Source organism: Bombyx mori, chromosome 20 (assembly GCF_030269925.1).
Source record: "Bombyx mori chromosome 20, ASM3026992v2".
Classification (NCBI taxonomy): Eukaryota; Metazoa; Arthropoda; class Insecta; order Lepidoptera; family Bombycidae; genus Bombyx; species Bombyx mori.
The window spans coordinates 412,545-439,375 of NC_085126.1; the positions used below are offsets into that span (position 1 = coordinate 412,545).

The 26,831-nt window shown below is 40.2% G+C and overlaps 1 protein-coding gene across 8 annotated transcripts in view; it reads right to left on the reverse strand.

Moving 5' to 3' along the window:
• The window catches only part of LOC101742101 (uncharacterized), a 166,735-nt gene that overhangs the window by 67,960 nt on the left and 71,944 nt on the right, over nucleotides 1-26,831 (reverse strand). For 4 of the 8 annotated variants that reach the window (XM_038018077.2, XM_062674228.1, XM_062674229.1 and 1 more), the window contains exons 6-7: nucleotides 24,727-24,898; nucleotides 15,954-16,091 (exon numbers count right to left, since the gene is read on the reverse strand). In XM_038018077.2, the coding sequence (XP_037874005.1) occupies nucleotides 15,954-16,091; nucleotides 24,727-24,898 (310 nt within the window). Of the gene's footprint in view, nucleotides 1-15,953; nucleotides 16,098-24,726; nucleotides 24,899-26,831 lie in introns of all 8 variants that reach the window. The other 4 variants (XM_062674226.1, XM_038018076.2, XM_038018075.2 and 1 more) reach the window with 1 other exon arrangement.

The following is a 26,831-nucleotide window of genomic DNA, read 5'->3' on the forward strand; positions in this document are numbered from 1 at the left end:
ATAGGGCCATTGATCGCACCACCCCCGTATAGAGACGGCGCGTCACCTGGTCAGGCCCCCCGACGTTGGGCAGAAGCCGGCTTAACGCGCCGGCCACCCCCAACAAACGAGGGACCAGGTTCTGAAAGTGAGCACGGAAGGTCCAACGACTGTCCAGAATGAGGCCGAGGTACTTCAACTGCACCCCGACCCCGATACGGACGCCTCCAACCACGATATGGGCATCGACAGGTGGCACTCTCCGGGGCCTGTGGAACCACATGGCCTCGGATTTACTGAGCGCCACGTCGAGGCCCAATCTCCTAATTTTGCCGACGACATGCGCCACCCCAGCCGTAGCAAGACGGGCAGACTCAGCAAAACTCCCCCCCCGGGCCACGACCAACGTGTCGTCTGCGTAACAGATAACGCTCAGGCCCGGGAGGAGGGCACCTCTCAGCACCCAGTCATACCCGATATTCCACAAAAGGGGGCCGAGCACCGACCCCTGTGGAACACCGCGCACGACCGGGAACCGGTGCAGGATCCCACCGTGTCCGGTACACGTGACCGATCTGTCCTCTAAGTAGGAACCCACCAGCCGGCGAAGGTAGGGGGGCACTCTATGTCGTTCCAGCGCCCCCCCTATCACGGACCAGGGCAGGGTGTTAAACGCATTGGCGATATCGAGCGACACCGCCAAAGCCACCCCACCCCTGGAGACGGCCTCCTCCGAGAGGGCCCGCACGCGAAGGATCGCGTCTACCGTTGAGCGGCCCTCTCGGAAGCCATACTGCTCCGCCGACAGATCGGGTCCCACCCCGACTAGATGCTGGATGATGCGGGCTGCCAGAATGCGTTCCAGCAGCTTGCCCACCTCATCCAGCAACACGATGGGACGGTACCCGGCGGCAGTATCCGCCGGGCGCCCCTCCTTTCTCAACAGCACGAGTCTGCCCGTCCTCCACGATGAAGGAAACCGTCCCGACTCGAGGCAGGAGTTGTAAAGTCTCAAGAGTCGGTCCCCTAGGGCACCAAGAGCCAAGGCCCAAACCCGGCCATGGACACCATCCGGGCCGGGTGCAGTGTCCTTCGCGCACATTTTGCGAACGGCCACACGGAGCTCCGCCCCCGTTATATGGGGCACCTCAGCAGGGGCTTCGCCGTCGTAGTCCGGCGGCGCGTCCATAGCGGGAGCGACAAATCCCTCCCGCTCCTGCGGGAACAGCGCCGAGACGATGTCCCGCAGCTGCTGAGGCTGGAGACGCTCCGTGATCGGGGGGGCCCATGGGCGCATTTTATTGCGCACCATATGATAGGGCCGCCCCCACGGATCCTCATCCAGCGTCTCCAAGAGACCCTCCATGTGTTGGTTCTTGGCTCTTCTGATGGCTAGCTGCAATGCCCTCTGCGCGACGCGAAATGCGCCGCGCAGCCGGGCCTCTGCTGCCGCGAACGCAACCGGATCGTTGCGCCGCGGCAGGCGGCGGCGGCGATGTCTGGCGCACTCGCGCCTCGCCCGAACGCACTCCACGCGGAGTTGCGCAATTTCGGGCGACCACCAGTACGCCTGGCGATTAGGAAGTCGAGGGCCGATCCGGGGCATCGACGCATCACAAATGCGACGCATCGTGTCCCGTGAGCCGATAAACTGAGTCTATTGATAGTTTGATATGACAACCGTCAATGAGAACTTTCTCTTCCCCTGTAACCGTACTCGTCGAACTCGACAAAGAGGTCGACGTGCAACCTAACCCATGCATCAGCTCGCTGAGTTTCTCGCCGGATCTTCTCAGCGGGTCGCGATTCCGATCCGGTAGTAGATTCATTCGCGAAGCAATTGCTCTTGAGTTGTTAGGTCTCCTTCGGAGGCGCTCGGGCAGTTGTTAGCAAATCTCACCCCTCCTGGCCGAGCCTTTGGTCGCTTTCTCTAGAATTTTATGGTCTCCTGGTAGTTTCTGTTTCGATAAGTCACTGTCAATATGTTTGTCAGTGGGTCGCGATTCCGATCCGGTAGTAGATTCAGCGAAGCACTACTTTTGATAGGGCTAGTGTTAGCAATTCTCTCAGGTTGAGCCCGTGAGTTCACCTACCGGTCCGCTTGAAGTTGGAATAGCCCATCAGGCTACCAACGATTAGGTTGGGACAAAAATATGTTTGTGCTAATTTCCACAATAACAGATAGTATGCTGTGTATATGTGGTTCAGTGAAGTTTTGAGATAAGCTTAGTTTACTGTGTTTTCCAAAATCCGCGACGAAGTGAATAGGTAAGTCAATATTTATTCGTAAAGTAAAATAGTGGATTAGCTCATTATATATGGTGCGACGTTATTCGCGTTTAACTCCCTTTTTTAGCGTTCGTCATGAGCAAACGAGTATACAGGTCATCCGGAGCCAGGTCGAGGCAAAGCTCTCGACTGCCCAGTGCTAACCGTCTCAGGAATATAATGAATGGTTATACCCACTCGTGCAGACTCACAAATACTCACAATACACTCTACGATATCAGTAGTTATGAAACCATAATTTTACTAGTATCATTTACACTACATCTTATCACTGGATTCGGTAAATCGTTCATGAAACTCTTTAGCAAGTATTTACTTGGTACAGCCGGGCAAGCCTAGATCGAGAAATAGTAGCACCACTCCATACAAATTCGCTGAGCTTCTAGCCCGCACGTGGAGCGAATTATAATAACTAGTAGTACCGCAGTAGTCGAAATTCGACTATAATTAATGAATTGAAATTATATGTTTGTACACTATTATGGTTCTATTGTCAAAGAATATTATACTTCTTTAATTACAGATTTCGCCAAGACTACACTATAGACAAATAATATTAAAGACAAAAAACATTTAATCTATTCTCAATTTAACCACAGACAATAAACAATAAGAAAAGTTTGGCAATAAACAAATAGTACGCATGCGTGTGTGTGTCAAATACACTGTAGTGTGTGTAATGTTTTTTTATCGATTTAATGTGTTTTTTATGCATAATTAAAAAAAAAAAAAAATTCTGCACTCCTTCTCTATATTCTCTATAAGTGTGTGAAATTTCATACTCCTCCGTCCGCGCAATTTTCGTAATAAGGGGTACAAAGTTTTTTCTTCACATATTAATATAGAGATAACAGCCATACCCTCCCATTCACATACCGGCTAGAGGCTAGACGATCAATAGCTGACAATGTTTCGTTCCGTTAGAACCGAACAAGTTCCGTCGCAATAAAAATGTAATTTAATTAATTTATTGGTATCATAACGAGCATATCCCCAAAACAGATCTTTAATTTATCTACCTACTAAATTATAGATAAACTCGCGATTATACGACGCTATAAAAATATGTTATCGGTATAACATCAACATTAATAACGACAACGATCTACTATAGAGCTGGATGCGGTAATTGTTCACGTGGTGGTGGTGCGTGTATTGAGCACGCTCGGGTATCGCCGTCCCGCCTAAATTGTCGGTTCATTGTTTGTCGTCTCGTTTGCGTACGTCTTTTAGGAGGGCATTGGAAAAACTGACTCCCGCCAGTCACGTCCCCGCCCTCGTTCCATTTCTTTCTTTTGTTTCTTTTCGAATCACCTATCAAGTCTTTGTCTTTTTTTTCCATATAAGAAAATCGCCAGATCCGTACCCGCGTCGCAGGTGGGGTATGTGGGAGTTGAGCTTCATTAAAAACTCCTGCCGCTCACAGCCGGCGCCCTACCCCAGACGGGCCGGAGCCCAGTCGAGGCTATTGAGACGGCGGGACAGGGCTGACGCAGAGCATCTTACATCCATCCCGCCGTCCCACAGACCCCGGACTGGCGGCCGCCGGCGACACGACCACCGGTTTCCTTGGAAGTCTCTGTCTAGTCGTTGTAGATGGTATGTCCTGTCAAAGAGGATGCACGCCACGACACTGCCCGTCGCCTGTAGGTACAGCGGAGCCATATGTTCCAATTTAAATAACTCAATTACAATAGTTCACTTCCTCCTCGGACGTTGTCATTGTGATGTGCATGGACTGTGCGGACCACTAAACACCAGGTGGGTCGAGAGCACGTACAAGTGTTTGAACATTATCTTTTACGAATAGTACTAAGTCACATGTTTTTTTTAATAATTTCAAATAGCCTTCAAAACGTGAATAACAACTGTCAGGTACGTCTCTCAATCGTTTCAGAAAATGCTGTATTATTCATGAGGTTGTTACAACATTAAGATATGCATTCACGCAACGTGTTATGTATTTTTCCAATCATTTAAATTAGAGTTTCAATGTGACTTGCATATCAGGCGACAGACGAGATAGATAGGTATACAATATTACCGATACTGCCGCCGCAGGTTACAACGGCACAGCGGTACTAACGTCTATAAGTCACCGGTAGTCACCGGCAGGTCGAACTTGTCAACAAGTAGTGAAAACTAAAAAAATGTTTTTAAAAGGTGGAGAGCGAACTTTAGTGCAAACAAGGATACTACCAGTTTCCTGCCCTCTGACTACCTCCGAAGGAACAAAATAATGCTCTAGTCACTAGAGTCTAGTGTATACGCATCTATGAGGAGCGCATGTGATGTCTTTCAAAGATTCAAGGGACACATTTTTTTTACTAATTCTTTTATAACACAAGAGTACAAAACTATCATCTTTAAACTCCGCTATCCAGACAGAAAATCACCCAGCCTGTAGTGAACTCCTAAGTCAGATGTTTTTAACCTGTATGTTCAGATATTGATCAGGAAATACTTTTATCAGTTTAACTCAAGATAAGGTAGGTCATGGCCTATCTAAAACAAAACAAAAATCTTGTGGTTTTCTATGCAATTAATAAGACACAACATGGTCAACCTATATATAATATATGGAACTATGAGGAGGTTCGCTGAATACATTTCGATTTAAAATTTAAAATTGAAAATATAAATGAGACCATCACTATGTATGTTGGAAAGATGTTCACTATTCTGATTATATTATCCGTGACCTGTTTAGAAAACCATTGATACAATGACAACAAATTTTCTATTTATATAACTACACAGTGAACTAAAGGACATAATTAAAAATACATTAAATAGAATTCTTATAATAAACTTATTTAGCTCCGATAACTCCGTAAGACGTTGCAATAATGTGACATTAGAGCAATGGTATTTCAGTAGATAAATTTATAATAATTTAATTGACAAGTTTATTTGAGGATAGTCTTGTTTAGCTAATTTCTGTTGTACTTTTTTTTAAATAAATAATTTTCAATCTATATAAAATATGTACAGTCAAAATCTGTTATAACGACATCGAAGGGACTGCTCATATTCAGTCGTAAAAACCGATAGTCGTAACAACCGGTGATGTTTAATGTGTATCGTGCAAGTACAAACAAATCGATAGGGAATTATTGGAAAAATATATTTACATAATACGCGATTTTTCTTCAATATTAATTTGTTTTCTTTTTCTTTACGAGATTTCGAAAGTTTCACGAATAACTCCACAAAGTTTTGATGCGTCTTGTGTATAGATAAGTAACAAACTAACTGAAGAGATATGAAGAAGCGGGCTTTGACTACCGCATGCACGTGTTTTGTTTTTCTAAGAATTAGAAAGACCCTACACTGAACTAAATCTTATTGTTTTCTTTCCTGATTTTAAAAGCCATTGAAGACAAATTATCCACATTTGTCTTCAATGGCCTATTCAAATTGTTTACAATACAGCTTAGCCGGTCGTTCTAACAGATCTAATTCTCCGAAATATTAGTTAAATATGGTCGTTTTATGAGGTATGTCGTTATTACCAATGTCGTAGAAAGCAATATTTTTAATAAGGCGGTCATATGGCATTCAGCCGGGACCTTTGTTCTTGTTTATTATAACTGACATGTTGTATTAAACGATGTCGCAGTAAACGGTTTTGACCGTATATGTATGTACGCGTTTGTGTGTCTATGGTGCGGCAACCGAGCAGTTTTGAAATAGCAAAAATGTTAATTATGGTCGGACAGAGCCGGACTACTGTTCTATCCCAAAAATCTATCACATCTCATTCTTTTACAAATACGTGTTGAACGCGACTGAAAGCGCAAGGCACTCGAACTATTTTATAATTTCTACAACTGCTACACGTGTTTCTTTTTTGTGGTTTTATACCATCCATTGACAAATTTAAAAGAGCTAACTTTGTGTGTGTTTTATCACTACATAGTATAAAACAAAGTCGCTTTCTTTATCCCTACATCCCTATGTATGCTTAAATCTTTAAAACTACGCAACGGATTTTGATGCGGTTTTTTTTAATAGATAGAGTGATTGAAGAGGAAGGTTTATATGTATAATAACATCCATTAAATAGTGGAGAAATACTAATATTTTTGAGGTTTCTACGAGTAATGTGATGTCGTAAATAATCAATAATAAAATTTCATGTTTCCGAAGCGAAGCGAGGGCGGGTCGCTAGTGTTGTATAAAACTAAATCTACAATCAAAGCTCGGGAAACATTAAAGTTAATCAGGAATGATTTTCTGGAATATAAAGATACTTAATAGACTTTCAAAGTGAGAGGGAGAAGCCACACTCCTAGCGTCCGTTTGAACACAAAGAAAGAGACAGAAAACTCAAAAAAAAATATCTAATTTTAAAATCAAACAGACACTCATATGTACAGATGCAATACAATACGAACACACGTACCGCGCGTTAAGCAATCGAGACTTGTACCAACAGACCGTAAACAGCTATGCAAACCTTACAACAATAGATTTCTCTGCCAACAGTACAGAGACACGTCACGGTTTTGTTCGCGCAACTGTGCACACATTAGTTTTATTATGTACCACTTTTATTGAAGCGTTAAAATAATTTTGTATATACATAGGTATTTCACGTTTTGATTGCGAGGCACGAGTCCATCTGTCGTGTTTATATGAATTGCCATCTCAACAACCGACGTTGAAGCACCTCAAACATTAAGACATCGTTCACACCAACCGATTGTGCGCCGCCGACTGTGAGTATTCTCACTATCAGCACCAATAAAAAAAAAAAAAAAAAAACTTACAGTCGGCGGCGGGCAATCGGTTGGTGTGAACGATGCCTAGCACTTGACATGTAGAGCTCTGACATTCTATGTAAAAAAATTGCTAACGAACGTGGATGCATCTACGCATCGCCTGATGGTGGATGACATGTCATAGCGCTCAGAACGCTGGGGGAGGGTAGGTAATTTCAGAGCCGGCTGGTACGTTTCTTTTTTTATTTATTGTTTAGATGAGTATACCAGCTTACAGCCCACCTGGTGTTAAGTGTTTACTGGAGCCTAATAAAAAAACCGTATTACGGACCTACGTCAACAACAAAAAAATATGAATGCGCGTTTCTATTCAATACAATTAACGTTAAATATGTTACCTTACGGTAATATAATCCGTGCTAATAATTTCTTGTCTACAATACAAATAAAGATATGGCATCAAACGGCCGAACCCGACCGCCTCCATGATGCAGTTTACAAAGCCGACGAGACTCGGCGCGATAATATCAAAGGCTAACAAATAACATAGTATAGTGTGTACATAACCCACAAAACATGTCAATGAACACGACCAATATTGGTTCCGTCAAACTGTTAGTTGTGCGAAATTATCATTACATCGCTCCGTGAACTAGTTTTAAGCCTGAGTCGGTTGAGAGCGTTTTTCACGAGCGACCGCACGCGAGTTGTAAGCTACACGCGATATGCAGTGTTTCTGAACTATTCCCGAAAACGATGTGATGATTCTTATCACTATGGAGCTAAAAAATCAAGTTTAATTATTTTTTTTATTGCTTAGATGAGTGGACAAGCTCACAGCCCACCTGGTGTTAAGTGGTAACTGGAGCCCATAGACATCTACAATGTAAATGCGCCACGCACCTTGAGATATAAGTTCTAAGGTCTCAAGTATAGTAACGACGGCTGCCCCAACCTTCAAACCGAAACGCATTACTGCTTCACGGCAGAAATAGGCAGGGTGGTGGTACCCACCCGCGCGGACTCACAAGAGGTCCTACCACCAGTAAAAAGAATATAAAAGATCTTTCGTTAATGGTTAAAACACGTGACACGTCAGAGGTTAACGAACTCTGCGTGTATGATAAACGGAAGATATTTTAATCGCGCTGCTTCAATTCGCTGATTAAATACGAATGCGACCTTCAGATTTGTTTTTTTAGTTTATTATCTAACTACGGTCTTGATTATTTCTAGCATTAAAACCGTCCCCTTAAGAGTATTGCGGCCCAGACAAATACAAAAACATTGTATTTATTCATATTATCAACCTAATCTATACTTTAATATTATAAAGCTGAAGAGTTTGTTTGTTTGAACGCGCTAATCTCAGGAACTACTGGTCCGATTTGAAAAATTATTGCAGTATTAGATAGCCCATTTATTGAGGAAGGCTATAGGCCGTATAATATCACAGTAAGACCAATACAAGTGGAGCACCAATAAAGAATGTTTCAAAATAGGGGTTTAAATAGCTCCTTAACATTCTATAATTCAAAAATATTTTCACTCTCTCTGTGGGAGGTAAAATTTAGCGTTATGCCAAAGTAAGTATTCCACGCGGACGGAGTCGCGCGCAAAAGCTAGTTAAATTATAACTGTTGTTTTGTTCGTAATGCAGACAAGCGAACATTCGGCCTACTTGATTAGGTAGTTACCGACGCTGTCATTGGCAATGTGTGGAGTACACTCACTACCAGAAATTATATCAACAATGGTAAATAAATAACGGAACTGTCTGACACGTGCATTACATACATTCTTACATAACGCGCAAACCCTTTGCATAGGGATCTGTGAAAAAGTATGGAATTTACGACGCTGAGATGGCAGACAAATTTGAGATAACTGAATTAAAAAAAGAGATGAAATTAAATTCATTTCTAAAATTATTATCTCCGAATTTTTTTAATGATGTAACCGATAAAAACCTTATTAATATTAAATCGTGAATATTTAAAAGATTACAATTTTTTATTTTAAATGTGTGGATATTTATTTTAGAAGCAAACAAAAATTTTTCTGTATCTCTATCACGGTTTGTGTTGGTTTGTACTGGATGTAGGTACGTTTCTCGAATCTAATAAAATAATTTAAATCAATATCGATTCACTTATAAATTTTATATCAATAAATCCGATAGATAATCACTTCGCAATACGAAGCACCGACAAGGTATTTTTCTATAGCACTGATCCAATATTAACGGCCCTCTGGTGTAGTGGTAAGTGACATGGTCACTACACAAGGGGGTCGCGGGTTCGAATCCCGCCAAGGGAAGATATTTGTATGTTAAATATAAAATGTATTTTCCAGTGTTTCCAGGATTAAGTATATGTATGTGTATGTGTATAATAAAAAAAAATCTTATATTTATTTCCGTTATCTAATATCTGTAACACAAGTTCTTTACGAGCTTAGCACGGGATCAGTTAACGTGGCGTGATTGTTAGTAAATATTTATTTATTTAATATTTATAAGTTAATCCATGTTATTTGTCTACGATGGCAGATGAGCTGGCTCACACGTGGAACGTAGCCGCTGTCTTTCGTCAACATTGACAATGCGACGGATACAATCAATCGTCTGCAGTTCAGACACATTCTAAGTGCTTCAAAATCCGCACCAGATCGCGGATTGCAGCACTGTTATTATATGACTACACTGCGACCAAGTCTCATCACGAGAACTTCACAGCAATTCCAAGGCAGAATATATTTTGTGATAAAGAACGACTGAGTGATTTCACTCCTGGTGAAGGTGCTAGTACTACTTTCATATCTTCAACTTTTTGTACCTAGTATCTATCTTACGCATGAACAAATGTTAGGGCGTGTCGAGAACCCTATACGGCTTGAGACCACCGTCCTGCAGATTCCTGAGATAGTAGCTATTTCCGTTAAAACGAAATTTAGACAATGTCTCAAGATAGACGGTGCCATTGAGGTATCCATGACTGAATCTGATGATCATTGAAAATTAGACCATAAGTTTGTCTACACATTTACGCTTTTAAAAAAAGATTCCATTCTTTTAAGCCATAACTTAATTTTAGCGCATTCTTGTTAAAACTCCCAAAATTAAACAGTTTAATAGATTCACCTTGCAATTAAGAGGAGCATCCTCCTTCCCACACGTGCGAATCGACATCTCATCCTTTAAATACATACACAATACTAATTCACCACTGAGCACCAGACAAATAACTTTTGAATTTTTTTTATTATTTTGTATCGCCACACTTGTAACACATCGTCAGCGCACGTTCCTTAGGCACATTATCACACATAAATAGTTTATCGATAACGAAAGAGACATCGATAAGTCATCGATAGCACACACTGTCGGCGCGTGCGTCTCGCAACACGTACGCGGCCGCGACTGGCCGCTAGTGAGCTCCTGTATGTATCGCGCGACAGAGTGCTGTCCACTGTTGACACTGTTTGTGGGTCAGACAGCAGGACCCCGAACACAATAAGTCACTGTCGAACACAACGATCGTATTATTGTGATAGCTTAACGATATCGATGAGCAGTCGATATTTGAGATTGAAGCTGACTGTACCTTTTTACCGATCTTAATTTAAAGAAACTATAAGATATCTAGGGTGAACTTCGATTAATAAAAATGTGTTATTTGGAATGATTAATTCATGATGGTCATTAGAGTCGTCCAAGTTGTGGTAGTGGCAAGGCATGGTTATTTCAACATAAATTCCGCGAAAAAAGATATACATATACACAAAATTATTAAACTTAAAACCAACACTATTTCATTAAAAATACAAGCTAAAAACCTAAACATAATAACGGAGTGCAAACGGGGATAAGCAAAGAGATCAATTATAATTATTTACTTGTGTGTAATTAATAAACATTCCCGTATCCAATATCTTTACAACAATCAAATTACGTATATTTTATTAAATCATATTTAACTGTATTTCCAATGCAGTTTGACTTTTCATTTCATTTGATAATTTCATTTATTTTCCTATTCCTAACCGCATCAAAAGCTTTGCGCAAGAATGTTACACTCAAATCAAGAAGTAAATGTGAGTTATTTAGAGAAGAAAGTTATTGTTCTGATAAAGTCAAAATTATGTCCAACCCAGATAATTTAGTTTATGGTAGATGTTGGCCTGAACAAAGATATTGATACTTTTGGGAACGATCATATATACATTTGGAAATGAGTAAGTCTAGAGATTCTAGAAGGTTCTTTTCGGTAATCAAACTGTATTCCGAAGCGGTGGTAATGCAATAATTGAAGGATCCCGGGAAGGCATGCATCAATATAAAATTTGTTTATGGATGCATATTGGTATGGACTATGGATGCAAAGTAACGAATTAATTTTCTGGTCTCACCAGCCTGTGCTATCAACAATAGAGATTTTTTTTGGGTGGGGAACGCGAGGAGCGAAGTTGCGTGATTTGTTTTATTTTCCGGTTTAAATGTGTTATAACCGTGGTTTGTTAACAATATATCTGTCAAGGTGTAAAAATGTCGGAAAATTAAAAAATAAAGCTGGTCGTGGCTTTCCGGGTTCTTCAAAAACTCCACTGACCTCTTAGTAAATAACCACCATATTACTGGGACAATTCTATTATATCTCCTCTCCTCCTATCCCATCCTAAATGACTAAAGAATCAAATTAATCAAATTCATTTTGTTTCATGACGTTTTTCATATGACAGAATATTGTAATTTTTTACGAACTCCATACGTATTTGAGTTAGGCTATAAGGTCTTGTAACCACTGGCCGTATATAAAATATCAAACAATTCGATCTTCAAATTATACCATGCTCGCGTTTAAGAAGCCGATTCAATAATAATTAACATGTTATTGTATTTCATACATAAAAATTACGAGAAATCGAAATAACTAGGTCATCATTTCTTTAAATTCAACTTATTAAATCTTACATTTAAGATACGGTTTTATCGTCAACAACATTCACGTGTCGCAACAATATAGTACGATCTATATAAATGCAAATATTATTTTTACGATCACTTCTTGAATTATTCATTTCATCATAACGACTTCATCTTTGCATAAAGCCATCCTTGAATCCGTTTCTAAATGATTTTATTGTTTAAAGTATAATTATTTTTTATTTATTTTATTTATGTTTTTATTTTGAAAAATACATTTTTTATTCATCTAAATTATTTCTATTAATATTAAATTAATTATAAAGTTGAAATTTTTTTAGTGTTTAAAGTGTATGGTCACTTGCCGGGGCATCTCTTGTGAACCCGTTTGTCAAATTTCTTTTTCGTATAGAATTAGCGGTAAGCACAGGAGAGCGTTTAATCTCACGTGACAATTACACCGTCTTCTGTAAATAATCACCCTGCCAGCATAAACAGGCGAGTAGATGAGCTCACGGGGCTCTAACCTGAAGTACTTCCCCATTATCCACCCGTAGTTCGTGATACATATTGATAATAATATAATAATATAACTTTTTATTTGACACCACATGTACAGAGTAACCATATAAAACAAATAATAGACGGTGACATAAATTGGCGGCCTTATCGCTGAAAGCGATCTCTAGCAGGCAACCTTGCAGGTAGAGGAATAAGCAAACTAGCATGGACGGTGCTATATCTTAATAAACTTACATAAAAATATATACTTATATACACATGTGAAAAATAAAAACAATATAAGATAATAAATACTAAAAATATACAGGTAAATACAAAATAAGTAGCAACTTATACAGTTATATCGTAGGAGCCATATTATTGTGCAATATTGTGTGTGTGTGTGTGATATTATTTTTCAAAGACTCTTATCCGAATTACACAATCCAAGACCCACCGCTCTATGTAGTTCAAATCAAGACAGAAGCTCCTTAAAATCATATAAAAATCTAGCATCGGATTTAAGTCATTCCGTAATCTTGCTTAGTTAAAATACGAATTCAAATCAAATAGGTTTGTTTACCTTTTAGAATTTTGAAATATATTTTACACGTGTCCATAAAAATATAGACGTGCTCCTATTGTTTGGAACATTCTAACGAGACCTTGAACCGACGAGAGAAACAGTTATAATAACGATATATTCATTTCAAATGACCATGAAAACTTAATTTTAGTTTATCGAAATACTTGTTTTATTTCACTCGAAACGAAGAACATAAAAAAACACAAATTTGATGCAAAGCTATTATAGATATTTGACACATAGCTAGTTTTCAATCCTTAATTGGATGATACTCTTGAAGTCATCGTCGCCTAAAAGGAAAGACGCCCGGTGTTATTCTGCTGGCGATGCAGCTACTTCTCCTTCCTATTCGTACACTCTTGACAGAGTGGTCGTGGTCATGTATCAGTCGGATCCTGCGATACCGATGCGACGCCATGTGGCACGATGTTTCGCAGAGTGAGAGCAATTATTTATGTTGGAGTGAGTCACAGATTTTATGAGGTCGGTCCATCGTGTTGGAGATCGTCCGCGAGATTTTTTGCCCTCGACTTTCCCTTGACCCACCAACCGCGCAATGGAGTCCTCATTACTAGTGATGTGCCCGAAGAACTTGAGGATTCGTATTTGGACTGTTGACGATAGTCTCTCCTTGATGTTGAGTTCTTTCAGGATCGAAATGTTAATACGGTGCGCGGTCCACGGAATTCTGAGGAGATGCAGCTACGGTGGTGTTCAAATCCCGCAGGCGAGTAATTTTTTATCCAAGGATACATACTCGTATTTAACGTAGCGTAGTGTAATGAAACCCGCAGAATTTACATACATCGTATCGGGTTGGATCGTTGTAGACCCGCATAGGTAGTACCTCATTTATTAGGATACGGAAGATTCGAACCACACTAAAGGAAGAGGTAGACTTAAGAAAAAATAGATGGATTGCGTAAAAGACGTTATGTGTAAGAGGGGAGTGAGCGCAGAAATGGTATATGATAGAGAAGTATGGAAGGAGAAAACATGTTGCGCCGACCCCAGGTGACTGGGAGAAGGGCAGGAGAATGATGATGATGGAAAATTCGAACTACACGTATGGAGAGACAAATAAACTACATTTTATTTTATTATTTCAAACAATTTGTATAATTTTGACAACAGTAGAGTTAAACGAGTGTGGTTGCCGATAAAACAGAACCCCGAGGTTTTTGGATGACGCACGGCCCGTCTTGTTTTTTATTTTATTTTATAATTTTTTATTGTTTTTGTTATTGTGTGTGTGTTTTTTTATTGTTTATAAGTGGCACGCCGCACTGTCGCAGCAAAACGCGTGTACTACCCCTCCCAAAGTTCATTTTGTATAACGAGAAATAAATTGGTCTATCTAGAAACAATCGCAGACCCGACACGACCCCGCGATAATTAACAAGAGAGACATCATTATATAACATTGTACGGACGGCACCTTAGTCTGTGCTCACGTGCGAGATGCGTGTACAGAGGTTACATTTTCATTGATCCCTGATTCATTCGAGTCAAGTGCGTGATGTAACAGATATATTAGCTTTCGCTGGCCACGTGTCGCCAGTACATACTAATGTGGTAGTACAGAACCACCCGGGGCGTGTCTCGGAACTAATCTCTATCTGATATAGGCTAATGTAAACGAAACAATTCATTAAAGGCACTTTATATGCTCCACGAATATATACGCATTTTTTTATTTTATTCAAAACTAGTAGACCCGGCGAACTTTGTTCCGCCACACGGTTTGTTTCAAACACATCAACCAGTCAACTTCAAAATTCTACTATAATTAACACAATTAACCATAGAATATATTACGTTTAGCTGTCAGTTGCGTTTTGTTATAGTTACCACGTTTTTTGTCAAGTCCCACGGGAATGTGATAAAAAGTATTCTATGTCCTCCTCCTGGTTCTAAGCTACCTCCTCACCAATTTTCAGCCAAATCAGTTCAGCCGTTCTTGAGTTATAAATAGTGTAACTAACACGACTTTCTTTTAGGTAATATATAGATTAGTTTTAAATTTCCTCCGACTCGAAGTGTAAAGTTTGAGAAGCAGTTGTCAACGTATTCTTAAATAAAATTGACAGATCACAATCTCTTGTTATACGAACAGACATTTGTGTAATGTTTTGGTCAGTGTAAAAGATTTTGTTTATAAATTTCATAAAGAAATGTAGCTTTAGTTTTAAGATTTTTTAATAGTTTCAATTTTAACAATAAGTTTAGAATTAAAAAACAGTTGTACTTTATAGGTAAACTCGGTGTGCGGAGGGACATTTCACGAAACAGTTCTCAAAATCTAAATCTCACGTGAATGTTCGTAGTACTTCGTAGCGCGTGGCGACGGTCGCCGCGACAAACAAACTGTACACAACGCGATGGAACTTTACAATTGAATGGAACGTAAATGTTTCTTATCGACTTACAAACAGTACAGCAATACTAAGTATTACAACACGCTTTTAAAAATTTTAAATGCATACTATTATAATACATAGATCGTAAATTCTGGATAACTCGCGTTTTATTATGATGGAATGGACATTTTCCGCCATTGGACCATTCCCCATTTTTTTATTGCTTAGATGGGTGGACAAGCTCACAGGCCACCTGGTGTTAAGTGGTTACTGGAGCCCACAAACATACACAACGTAAATGCGCCACCCACCTTGAGATATAAGTTCTAAGGTCTCAGTATAGTTACAGCGGCTGCCCCACCCTTCAAACCGAAACGCATTACTGCTTTACGGCAGAAATAGGCAGGGTGATGGTCGTAGTATATTTTATTAAATGTTTGGAGAAATTTTCTTTTTTTTTTATTGCCCTTGTAGGCAGTCGAGCACACCTGATAGTGGGTGGTTACCGTCGCACCAAGCCGCTGCCTACCGCTTAATACTCCGAAGCAGCCCAGCCGGGTCGTCCCTAGAGGCGGAGGATGCGGTACCTGGTAGGTGTTCCACTGCTGCAGCAGGTGGTGGTGGCAGGCGCTGCAGGCCCGCACGGTGCCCTGCGCGTCCTTGGGCCGGGAGCGCGGCGGCCGGGGGTGCTGCTCGCCGAAGATCGGGAAATAGGGTTGCTTTGCCTGAAACTTAAGGTTCAAATTAATATGTCACTTACACACGATTGCTGATGCAACTTAACTTAGCACCTTATGAAGGATTCAATTATTTATATATATATATAAATGAATTGCAGTTCGTTAGTCCCGCTAAAACTCGAGAACGCTTATGCCGATTTGGCTAATTTTGGCCTTGAATTAATCATGGAAGTCCAGAGAAGGTTTAAATGGTAGATAAATATGAAAATGCTCGGTGAGCACTTTAAGCCAGATGGGCCGTCAGCTTGTTTGCCCGTCTATGCATATAAATATATAATCGTTTCAATAATCAAAACACTCGCATTTGTAGCTAGCTGAACCAAAAAATAAAAAATAATTTATCATTAAAGTAATTATTTCACAGTAAAAAAAAATCGAATTTTCAGCGCATCAAATGTGAAACAGATTATAATGTAGCTTTATAATTTATTTCTTAATTTCTCTATAACCACATTTTTTTTTTTTTTTTTTTTTTTTTTTTTATTGCTTAGATGTGTGGACGAGCTCACAGCCCACCTGGTGTTAAGTGGTTACTGGAGCCCATAGACATCTACAACGTAAATGCGCCACACACCTTGAGATATAGTTCTAAGGTCTCAGTATAGTCACAACGGCTGCCCCACCCTTCAAACCGAAACGCATTACTGCTTCACGGCAGAAATAGGCGGGGCGGTGGTACCTACCCGTGCGGACTCACAAGAGGTCCTACCACCAGTAATTACGCAAATTATAATTTTGCGGGTTTGATTTTTATTGCACGATGTTATTCCTTCACCGTGGAAGTCAATCGTGAACATTTATTGAGTACGTATTTCATTAGAAAAATTGGTACCCGCCAGCGAGATTCGAACACCAGTGCATCGCTCGATACGAATGCACCGGACGTCTTATCCTTTAGGCCACGACGACTTAAACTTAACTCAGCTTAGGTAGGAAAAAAAAAAAAACTACCGCTTAACACTGGCCACCACTAAACTAAACTGCACGGTAGGCCAGTGGTCGGGTCGCCGATGCCGCCGGTCCGCTATCCTGTGGGCGCAAGGACAAGAGACGCCCTGCGCTATCTTGTCAATCAGTTGAATTATCTCATCCGAGGTTCAGATAAGTAATTTGTCGTTCCGATATAATAATTGGCGCAACTATTATCTCCATTTTAGAAAATTCACAGTATTGATCTTAAATAAAACAAGAAACAGAAATTTATTGCCCAATAGCTATTGTAATGTCACAATTCAATTTACATTGCGCCATCCGGAACTACAACAACGCAAACCTACCCAGCGTCAATACGAATTCGTCTTTTTATTCTTATTTTATTTGATGCGTCACCATTACACAGGACTTCCCTGTCAATCAAGTTCTTCTAACTTATGGTAGGTGATGGTAGGACTACGAGGGTTCTAACGGGGAACTAAGGTTTGATTACAAAGAAGGAGCTTGAGAAATGGCCAACATATCCAAAACCGGCGGCAGGCGTGTTGCGAAAGACACTACTGTGTTTACAGCTTTATTCCTGACGATCCTGATCAGGATAACTGGCCAATTTTATTAGATCGTTGTATGGTCGCGGGTCCTCGATACGTGTGCTTAGATTCAAACCGATCCGACGTTTAGAAATGGGTGGAAATCGCGTTCAAAGATTCCGTTACACAGACACACAAATTCTACCATAAGCGTATTAGAAATAATTAAATTTTATTTAACTTAAAACTCGATCAGTTGTCAGTAAAGTTAAAACATTTAATTAGACTTGGATACGCTAAATTTTATATTAAACTAGCTGACCCGGCAGACTTCGTAGTGCCTGAATCGATAAATAAAAGACACATCAAGGGGACACATCTAACGAAAAACAAAATTGTTTGTTTTTATATTAATTCCAAGCATTTTCATACTTTTTCACCTTTTAAACCCCTTCTCTGGACTTCCACGAATAACTCAAGACCAACATTAGCCAAATCGGTCCAGCCGTTCTCGAGTTTTAGCGAGACTAACAAACAGCAATTCATTTTTATATATGAGTCGACTATTATCAAAGCCGGCAATCTGACTTTTGGATAATGATTGGTAAATCAGAAAACCGAATTATTGACTTTGTATTCCATTGGCAGTCACAAAACTCTTCGGAACGACATCTTAGATGAATAACAGGTTAACTATTAACCTTTATTTAATGCAGGTTTTGAACCGTATTCTTTGAAGGAGACGATTATATTCAAATCAATCTGTATTGACATATTAATAAATTTTTTTTGTCCAAATGCACAGATTGCCACCTTTGATAATAGACGACTCATATATAGATTAACAGGACAGTTTTATTTCGCGATAACATCACCAATACCCAGATTCAATGAGTCGGTTGATTCAAACAAAGCCTGAATGACTAATCCGATCGATGCATAAACTTTAAACAAAACGGGGGCAAATAAATCAGCGTAACGTTCAATAATTAAATATAGTCAAAATCTAAACGTTATCACAATAATTAGCATCCTAATGAGACTAACGGCGTGGTATCGTTTCGTAAACATCGCCTCACAGTCGCACTCAAGGTCAAAGATCTTACAAAACATAATGATAAAGTGCACTCTACACTTTACCCGACCCAATACTGCGCAACGTCATTCGTTGTCCGTGTGCTTTATTTAGGAACGCTACAGAATCGTGTCCTATCGCGCTTCCTCTGACATTCACCACTGATATCGGTCCCAGTGCCTTACCCTTTACCACAACAAAGAATCCTGAGAGACTAGAAACGACGTTATCGGCTGAGACAACAAACTAACCCTCGAGAAACTCTTTTATACCAATCGTTAAACTATAAAGTTTTCCGAACGCGTGTTCTAACGGAACAACTACGTGAGCACGAGATTAAAACCCCTCTTCTGATCCGGACCAGACCAATGAACTCGTCAGCACTGAAGCGTCAACGTGCGACGATAAAGTTTTTCGTATGAATAACAAAATGTTCTGATTTAAAAGTGGAACCTGTGTTACTCTATCAAAACTTAAGTAACAAATATAAACTTCTTACTTTCGTGCTATTATTCTTGTTTTCTTATATAACACACCCCCTCGCCCCAACACGACACACTTGTTTTAAGGATCGTTACTGAAGCTCACCATAACCATTCCCCAGTGTCATGTCAAATGTCGACCCCGCGAGCTCTCCCTCCCAGTATCTAATGCCGTGAAAAGTTTAACTTTAAAACACGATCATTTTCTTACGTATACACCATTCATCATCATAAAGCCCATTTTTTCGTGTGAATCGCGTTTCGATATTCGCAATAGCAGTTTACACGGATACACTATTTGCTTGTTTGGACAGTAATCAAGATCTGTGAATGACAACTTTCATCCGTGCCGAAGCCGTCGAGCGGCTGGTGTGCGTCGGTCCCATGTGACGAACGGACGATAACCCTCTCGACCCCGGTTCACAAGGTTCGACGTATATGAGAAGATGTTTTCCACTGCGATACACTCCGACCTCCGACCTGCGACGACCCCCGATAGCCTCGCGCAGCGGAGATGTTTCAATTTACTGGCTGTTTGCTACAAGGCGAGTCTGTGACGTCAGGGACGTGATTGTCACGACTTCCACTCTAGTTGGATTTCTTAAAACATATTTACATTAGAGGTATTACAGTTCCCGACGTGTCGTGGCATGAAAACGAATTTCCGTTTGAAGTACTGGTGGTAGGACCTATTGTGAGGCCGCGCGGGTAGGTACCACCGCCCTGCCTATTTCTGTCGTGAAGCAGTAATGCGTTTCGGTTTGAAGGGTGGGCCAGCCGTTGTAACTATAATTGAGACCTTAGAACTTATATCTCAGATGGGTGGCGCATTTACGTCGTAGATATCTATAATAAAACCAGGTGGGCTGTGGGCTCATCCACCCATCGAAGCAATAAAATAAAAAAGGTAAAAAAGAAAATTTTAACTACCTCCATTTAGATTATAACGGTTTTTCACACGACGCGATACAACAGTATCAAAATATATTCCTTGTGAATAGCACTTTTTTGGATGAAGACGTCCATGTCCGTACCCAGAACAACGTTTAAACAAAATGACCGGTCGATTAGTTAAGACGTGAAAGCGTAATAAACAAACAAACAAACTAACTTTCACATTTATAACGTTAGTTTGGGGACATGTCATAGCGCTCGGGAAACACCGTGGAGGGGAGCTCATTCCATAGCCGGATGGTACGTGGCAAAAAAGATCTCTGGAAACGCACTGTGGATGACCACAGTGGCTCCAGGTAGTACGGATGAACTCTACTCCGGTGGCGGGCGGTGCGATGGTAAAAACGAGATGCCGGTATCATCTCGAACAATTCCTCAGAGCACTCCCCATGGAACATACGGTACAAAATACAGAGGGAACCGAAGTCCCTCCGCAGACCCAGAGGCTCCAAACGATCCGAGAGAATGGGATTATCGACAATCCGAAGTAGAGAAGTATTAAGACGTATAATTATAACCTGAGTGTATAATTTAATTGCAGTTTTAACTCCAATGAACTACGCAGCGAGATTCGTATCTTTGAAGAAGTCAAAGCAATAGTAACAAAATATATTCCTCGTGAATAGCACTTTTTTGGATGAAGACGTCCATGTCCGTACCCAGAACAACGTTTAAACAAAATGACCGGTCGATTAGTTAAGACGTGAAAGCGTAATAAACAAACAAACAAACTAACTTTCACATTTATAACGTTAGTTTGGATACTATATAGTAATTAACTGTGTAAGCAAAACGACCAATCAAAGTGATAATGATGTATTACATTATCGAATAGACAGAAGTCAACAAGTAATGATTCCTACATTTTTATCTGTTCCGAGACAAGATTCTTTGTGAATGTCGTCATTCGCGAGTGCTTAGCGCAGTATCCTACGTAGTCCACGCGCCCGCGACAGATCCGTCGTTACATTAGGATAGATTAGACCGGAAAGTAGCTTCGACTGGTGCTCAATCATCCAGTAGCTGCGGTTCTAAAAGGCGACACGGAGTCAAGTGACTACTCTTTTTTTTTTAAATGCTTAGATGGGTCGACGAGCTCACAGCCCACCTGGTGTTAAGGGGTTACCGGATCCCATAGACATCTACAGCGTAAATGCGCCACCCACCTTGAGATATAAGGTCTCAGTATAGTTACAACGGCTGCCCCACCCTTCAAGCCTAAACGCATTACTGCTTCACGGCAGAAATAGGCGGGGAGGTGGTAGCTACCCGAGCGGACTCCCAAGAGATCCCACCACCAGTAAAACTACCAGTAAAATACCCAACACCCGGTAGGCCATGAGACCGATATGGCCTGCACCATGCTGCTATAACGCGAACAAAATATGTGTATGGTCAGGAGTTTTCGAATAAAAAATATGAAAGTGTGTGAATTTAATTCATTAAATCAAAACTAATGGAGAATTTTCGGTCGACGGAGGCTTTGAACAAACTATCGCTTATCACTAATGTGTAGTTTAAGAAACAAATACACCCCGTAGTACATTGAAGCGTAAAACAAACTCGTGTTGATAACGTTGGAACACAACCGATTATTTCTAGTTTTTATCTCGACGCAACTAAAGCTTCCACAAATAAATATGTACTAACATCGCGAGTGTTCTTTTCAAATTATCATACACCAGCGGCACGCTCCGGCTCCGCTCGGGTCTTTAACAAAAATTTCAACGATATTTGACGTTGTTTAATTTTTTTAAATAAAAGAACACTTATTTCGGCATAATTATAATAGTTAGACATATGCAGTCGCGACACTTTTTGTAAATAATAATGTGTTCTACAAAGACGTAGTACATTATTTTATTCTATCATCAACAGTTTTCGCAGGGCACGTGATGTAAAGAATACTTTAGGTAATTTTTTTACACCTTGGGTTACATTATCGGAGTTTTAGTAAGGATCCTTTTTAAGCTATTGCATAGCTTTTTATAGCGCGCGTTCAACACATTCACACGTTGCGCTTGTGTAGTGTTTGTGAATAAGCGCGTGGCGTGACGTTACATTGCGTGCGCATCATGAAAAGTCTGCCCATCTCTTTCTCGCGCGGTCTAGCTTATGAGTGTGAAGGCGACAGTTAATGTTTTGCTTTTATTAATGTTTAATATAGCGTGGTCTTGTTTTATTATTGTTTTAATATTAAATTATCATTGTCTAATTATAATTGCATAAGTAGATAAAAAATGCTATACAATAGCTTTACCGCGGCAGTTCCTGAGTGCCACACTTTTTTTTAATGATTATAGCCTATGTCACTCGGGAATAGTGTAGCTTCCAAACAGTGAAAGAATTTTTCAAATCGGTTCAGTAGTTTCGGAGCCTATTCAATACAAACAAATCTTTCCTCTTTATAATATATCAAATTATCATACACTAAGTATTCTGTTATATTATAGTTAAGTTTGATTTAGGTCGAGTTAAATCCTGTCTATACACATCTATATACACAGTAAAGATGTACAGAAAAGACGTTTTGCTAATATTAGTGAACAAGCTCACGGAGAATCTGGGTTAAGTGGTTGCCGGGGCCCGTGGACATCATGGTGTCGCCACTAACCTTGAGGCATGAGGTATACGTCTCAACAACATAACGGTTCCCCATCCTTAACACCAGTGCCTATTACTGCTTCGCGGCTGAACTAGGCAGAATTACGCAATGAGCTGTGTCTGTGGGTTAATTTACTCGTCGAGCCTTTCGTCGCAAGCGACGGGTTCGACGAGAACGATAACCGGCAAATGTCGTTGTTCGGAACTTGTATATATGCAAGCTTATCTTGAAAATGTCGTAAGCGAGATTCAGGCATCTGTCAAATTTTTGCATTGTATGATGGCTACCCGCCACAGAGTTTTGGTTTTTATTACACGATACTATTTCCTCGCCGTGGATCACATTCAAGAACATATCTCAAATACGTGGTAAATTAGATAAATAAATGCCTGCGGGATTTGAAAACGTTCTTTGTCGGATCGCTCGATAAGATTATACCGGATGTCTTATACTTTACTAGCGACCCGCCCTCGCTTCGCTTCGGAAACTGTAATTTATTATTGATTTCTCCACTATTTAATGGATGTTATTATAGATATAAACCTTCCTCTTCAATCAGTCTATCTGTTAAAAAAAACCGCATCAAAATCCGTTGCGTAGCTTTAAAGATTTAAGCATACAAAGGTATATAGGGACAGAGAAAGCGACTTTGTTTTATACTATGTAGTGATAATGAAGCCACGACGCGGAGGTTAAATATATATAGATCTTCAACCGAATTCCGGTACTAAAAGTACGTCGTTGCTTTAAAATATATGACCTTCATAGATATTTAATCTAAGTACATAGTACGTGCGAAAGTCAAAAGTCAAGACGCAAGGTTAGATACTGTGAGTCTGATAGTGGACGGGAATTTAGTACGTGGACGCCAAGGTTGCTAGTCTTTATGTTTTCATTTAACCACCCTATTGCTATGTATAACTATTTATCCGTGACTCGTGAATCTTGCCATTCGTGGAAAAAACCCACCACAAATTGAGGTGAGATAGTCCTTTAATGAGATAGTCTTTTAAATCTGAATCTTAAGCCAATATTTTTCAACATGGAAATCAAGGATTGAAATGAGTAAAAACAAAAACAAATCGACTTCAATCGGAAACCATTATCGTATAGAAATAAAAACAAGGAAATAAATAATCGCACTGTAAATGTTATTCGCGTAATGAACTCAGACTGATCGTTCGTAAATAAGTCACGTGTCACCCGCGCTTACTGTGCTTAGTGCGAGTTTTTTAACGTTCTCGATAGCGTAAAAGTAAATTCTAATTTGTATGAAGTTGGAGCAGCGCCCCTAGCGGCAAACGCAGGCAAACGTTGCAACTCCGTAGATATTTTAGTTAACTTTTACGCTATCGAGAACGTTAAAAAACTCGCACTAAGTACACAGATCCAGCCGATATAGTCAGCACTAATATTGTCATATGGTAGGTTTGCGGCGGCTACGTCATCATCACGCATAGACACATGTGTGTCACGAAAACTGTAGAATAAATAACTCGAAACTTCCAGAATAGTCGTCGTGGCCTAAAGGGTAAGACGCTGGATATGCGCAGCGCGCGGTGCGACTGTGTCAGGGTTCGGATCCCGTAGGCGGGTACTAGTTTTTCAAATTGTTGATGTTTGTCACGTGTTCCCGGAATATACCACAATTTTGATTATTTGTGTACATAATTACATTGAAAATCGGTACCGACCACGCAAACCACAGCATAATTTAATTACGAGTACAAAGAATATTATAATTATGTATTTTAACGCACTTTTACGAGCTTGCTTCTTATCTTTGTATTACATATAAGACATTCGATTATCTTGAAAATTTGTACACGCATCGAGGACCAATAAGGATACAATGTATCAACGAAATTTAAAAACTAAAACGATTTGCTGATTCGTTTAGCTATTGTAGTTTTTATTTTTTTTTAAACTGTTATTTTTTATGAATTAAATATTATATCTTAAAATTGTAAAATTAAGTTAATCCTCTGTTCATCCACCACGTTGTACCCCTGTAAGCGACGGAGCGACAGAGCGAACTCACAGTTTTATCCTTGGGCTCCTTGGTGTTGAGGTTGTAGAGCGTGCCGCGCTTGAACTCGTCGCCGCAGACGTAGCACACCTCCGTCATCGAGTTCTTGTCCGGCATCGACAGGTCCAGGATGTCGCGGTCCGAGCTGGAGTTGGAGTTGCCCGAGTACACCGACACCGTCGACCTGCAAGCGGACCGTTGCGCGTCAGCCGCAGCGCGCAATGTACACCGTATCGAACTTATATCTCAAGATGGGTGGCGCATTTACGTCGTAGATGTCTATGGGCTCCAGTAACCAGTTAACATTAGGTGGGCTGTGAGCTCGTCCATCCATCTAAGCAATAAAAAAAAAGTATCGTGTACGCCCGGACAAGGGACCTTTTTTTATGCTTAGATGGGTGGACGAGCTCAAGCCCACCTGGTGTTAAGTGGTTTTTTTTTTATTGCCCTTGTAGCGAGCTCACAGCCCACCTGGTGTTAAGTAGTAGTTTTTTTGTATTGCCCTTGTAGGCAGACGAGCATACGGCCCACCTGATGTTGAGTGGTTACCGTCGCCCATGGACTTCAGCAATGCCAGGGGCAGAGCCAAGCCGCTGCCTACCGCTCAATACTCTCCACAAGCCTCGTTTGAAGAAGGGCAGCCCATAGACATCTACAACGTAAATGCGCCATCCACCTTGAGATATAAGTTCTAAGATCTCAGTATAGTTACAACGGCTGCCTTACCCTTCAAATCGAAACGCATTACTGCTTCACGGCAGAAATAGGCAGGGCGATGGTCCTACCCACGCGGACTCACAAGAGGTCCTACCCACCCTATTATACGACTGATAAAAGTATAATATAAGTTATAGTAGTATAGTATAAGATAAGTTATCCACATGGTCTTCATTTTTTTTTTATGCGTATAACACATTTGACAACCTTATAACAGATTTATAACGCCCCGATAATTCATTACGAATAAGACCCTAGGACTATAATATGTAAATATACGGAACAGTAGTAAAACTCCAGCCAGATAGTGAGTTCTAGTAAGAGAAGCACTTGGTGGTAGTCTGTGCCATGCGGTCCATGCCACCCATAATCGAACACAGTGGAAGAACATCACATGTGGTCGCGATCCTCAGTAGTGAGGGAACGATATAGAAAAGAAGTAGTACATGTAATCTCAGAACGATTTTCATTTTCCTGCAGTTTCCACTACTCGTATACATAAAAGTACTTTTATATTCTAACTTCGTTTCGTTAAAGTTTAATCATTTAAATATTTTTCTACGCTTCGAGCACTGTACAGTTATCTTGGTCACGGACGACTAAAGATGATGGCACCTTCGGTCGTCGACATTTCAATGATTTGCCGTCTGTTTGATGTTTTATTATTGACTAGTGACCCGCCCTCGCTTCGCCTCGGAAACTGTAACTTATTATTGATTTCTCCATTATTTAATGGATGTTATTATACTTATAAACCTTCCTCTTCAATCACTCTATCTATTAGCATACATAGGGATATAGGGACAGAGAACGCGACTTTGTTTTATACTATGTAGTGATATACATAAAAGACTTAAAAGAAATAACCAAATCTACTGAATATTAATTACGATTTAACCCACAGTTTGCGTAGTGTCATCTGTTCCCTAGCAACCGACACAAGATCAGCAAACGCAGCATCCGCGCTAAATATAAAAATCAAATATACCAACAAGGTATGTGTCGACTGACAAATATGTATTCTGTGGTTACACGTCTAGAGTGACGTAACTGTGTGGACGCATCCAAACCTTTATAGTGTGGCATAATTAATGCAAACATCACGTTCAAATAGCAACAGCCAGTGATCCAATACAGCGTAACGATGTCGGATTATATTGATAATCGAGACGAGAACAGACCAAAAAAATAAAACAAAGAATTTCTATGTAAAATTCCACTACTACTGGAAAAATACCAAACAAAATCTACACTAAAAATCAGATACGGACATAGTCATACTCGCTTATCATAAACTTAATTTTAGTGCTTCGTTTCAAGATAAAAGATAAAAATTTAATTAGCAGAAAATATGAAATATGTTGTACTGTTATACATTCGTGTCCTACCTCAACAATAAT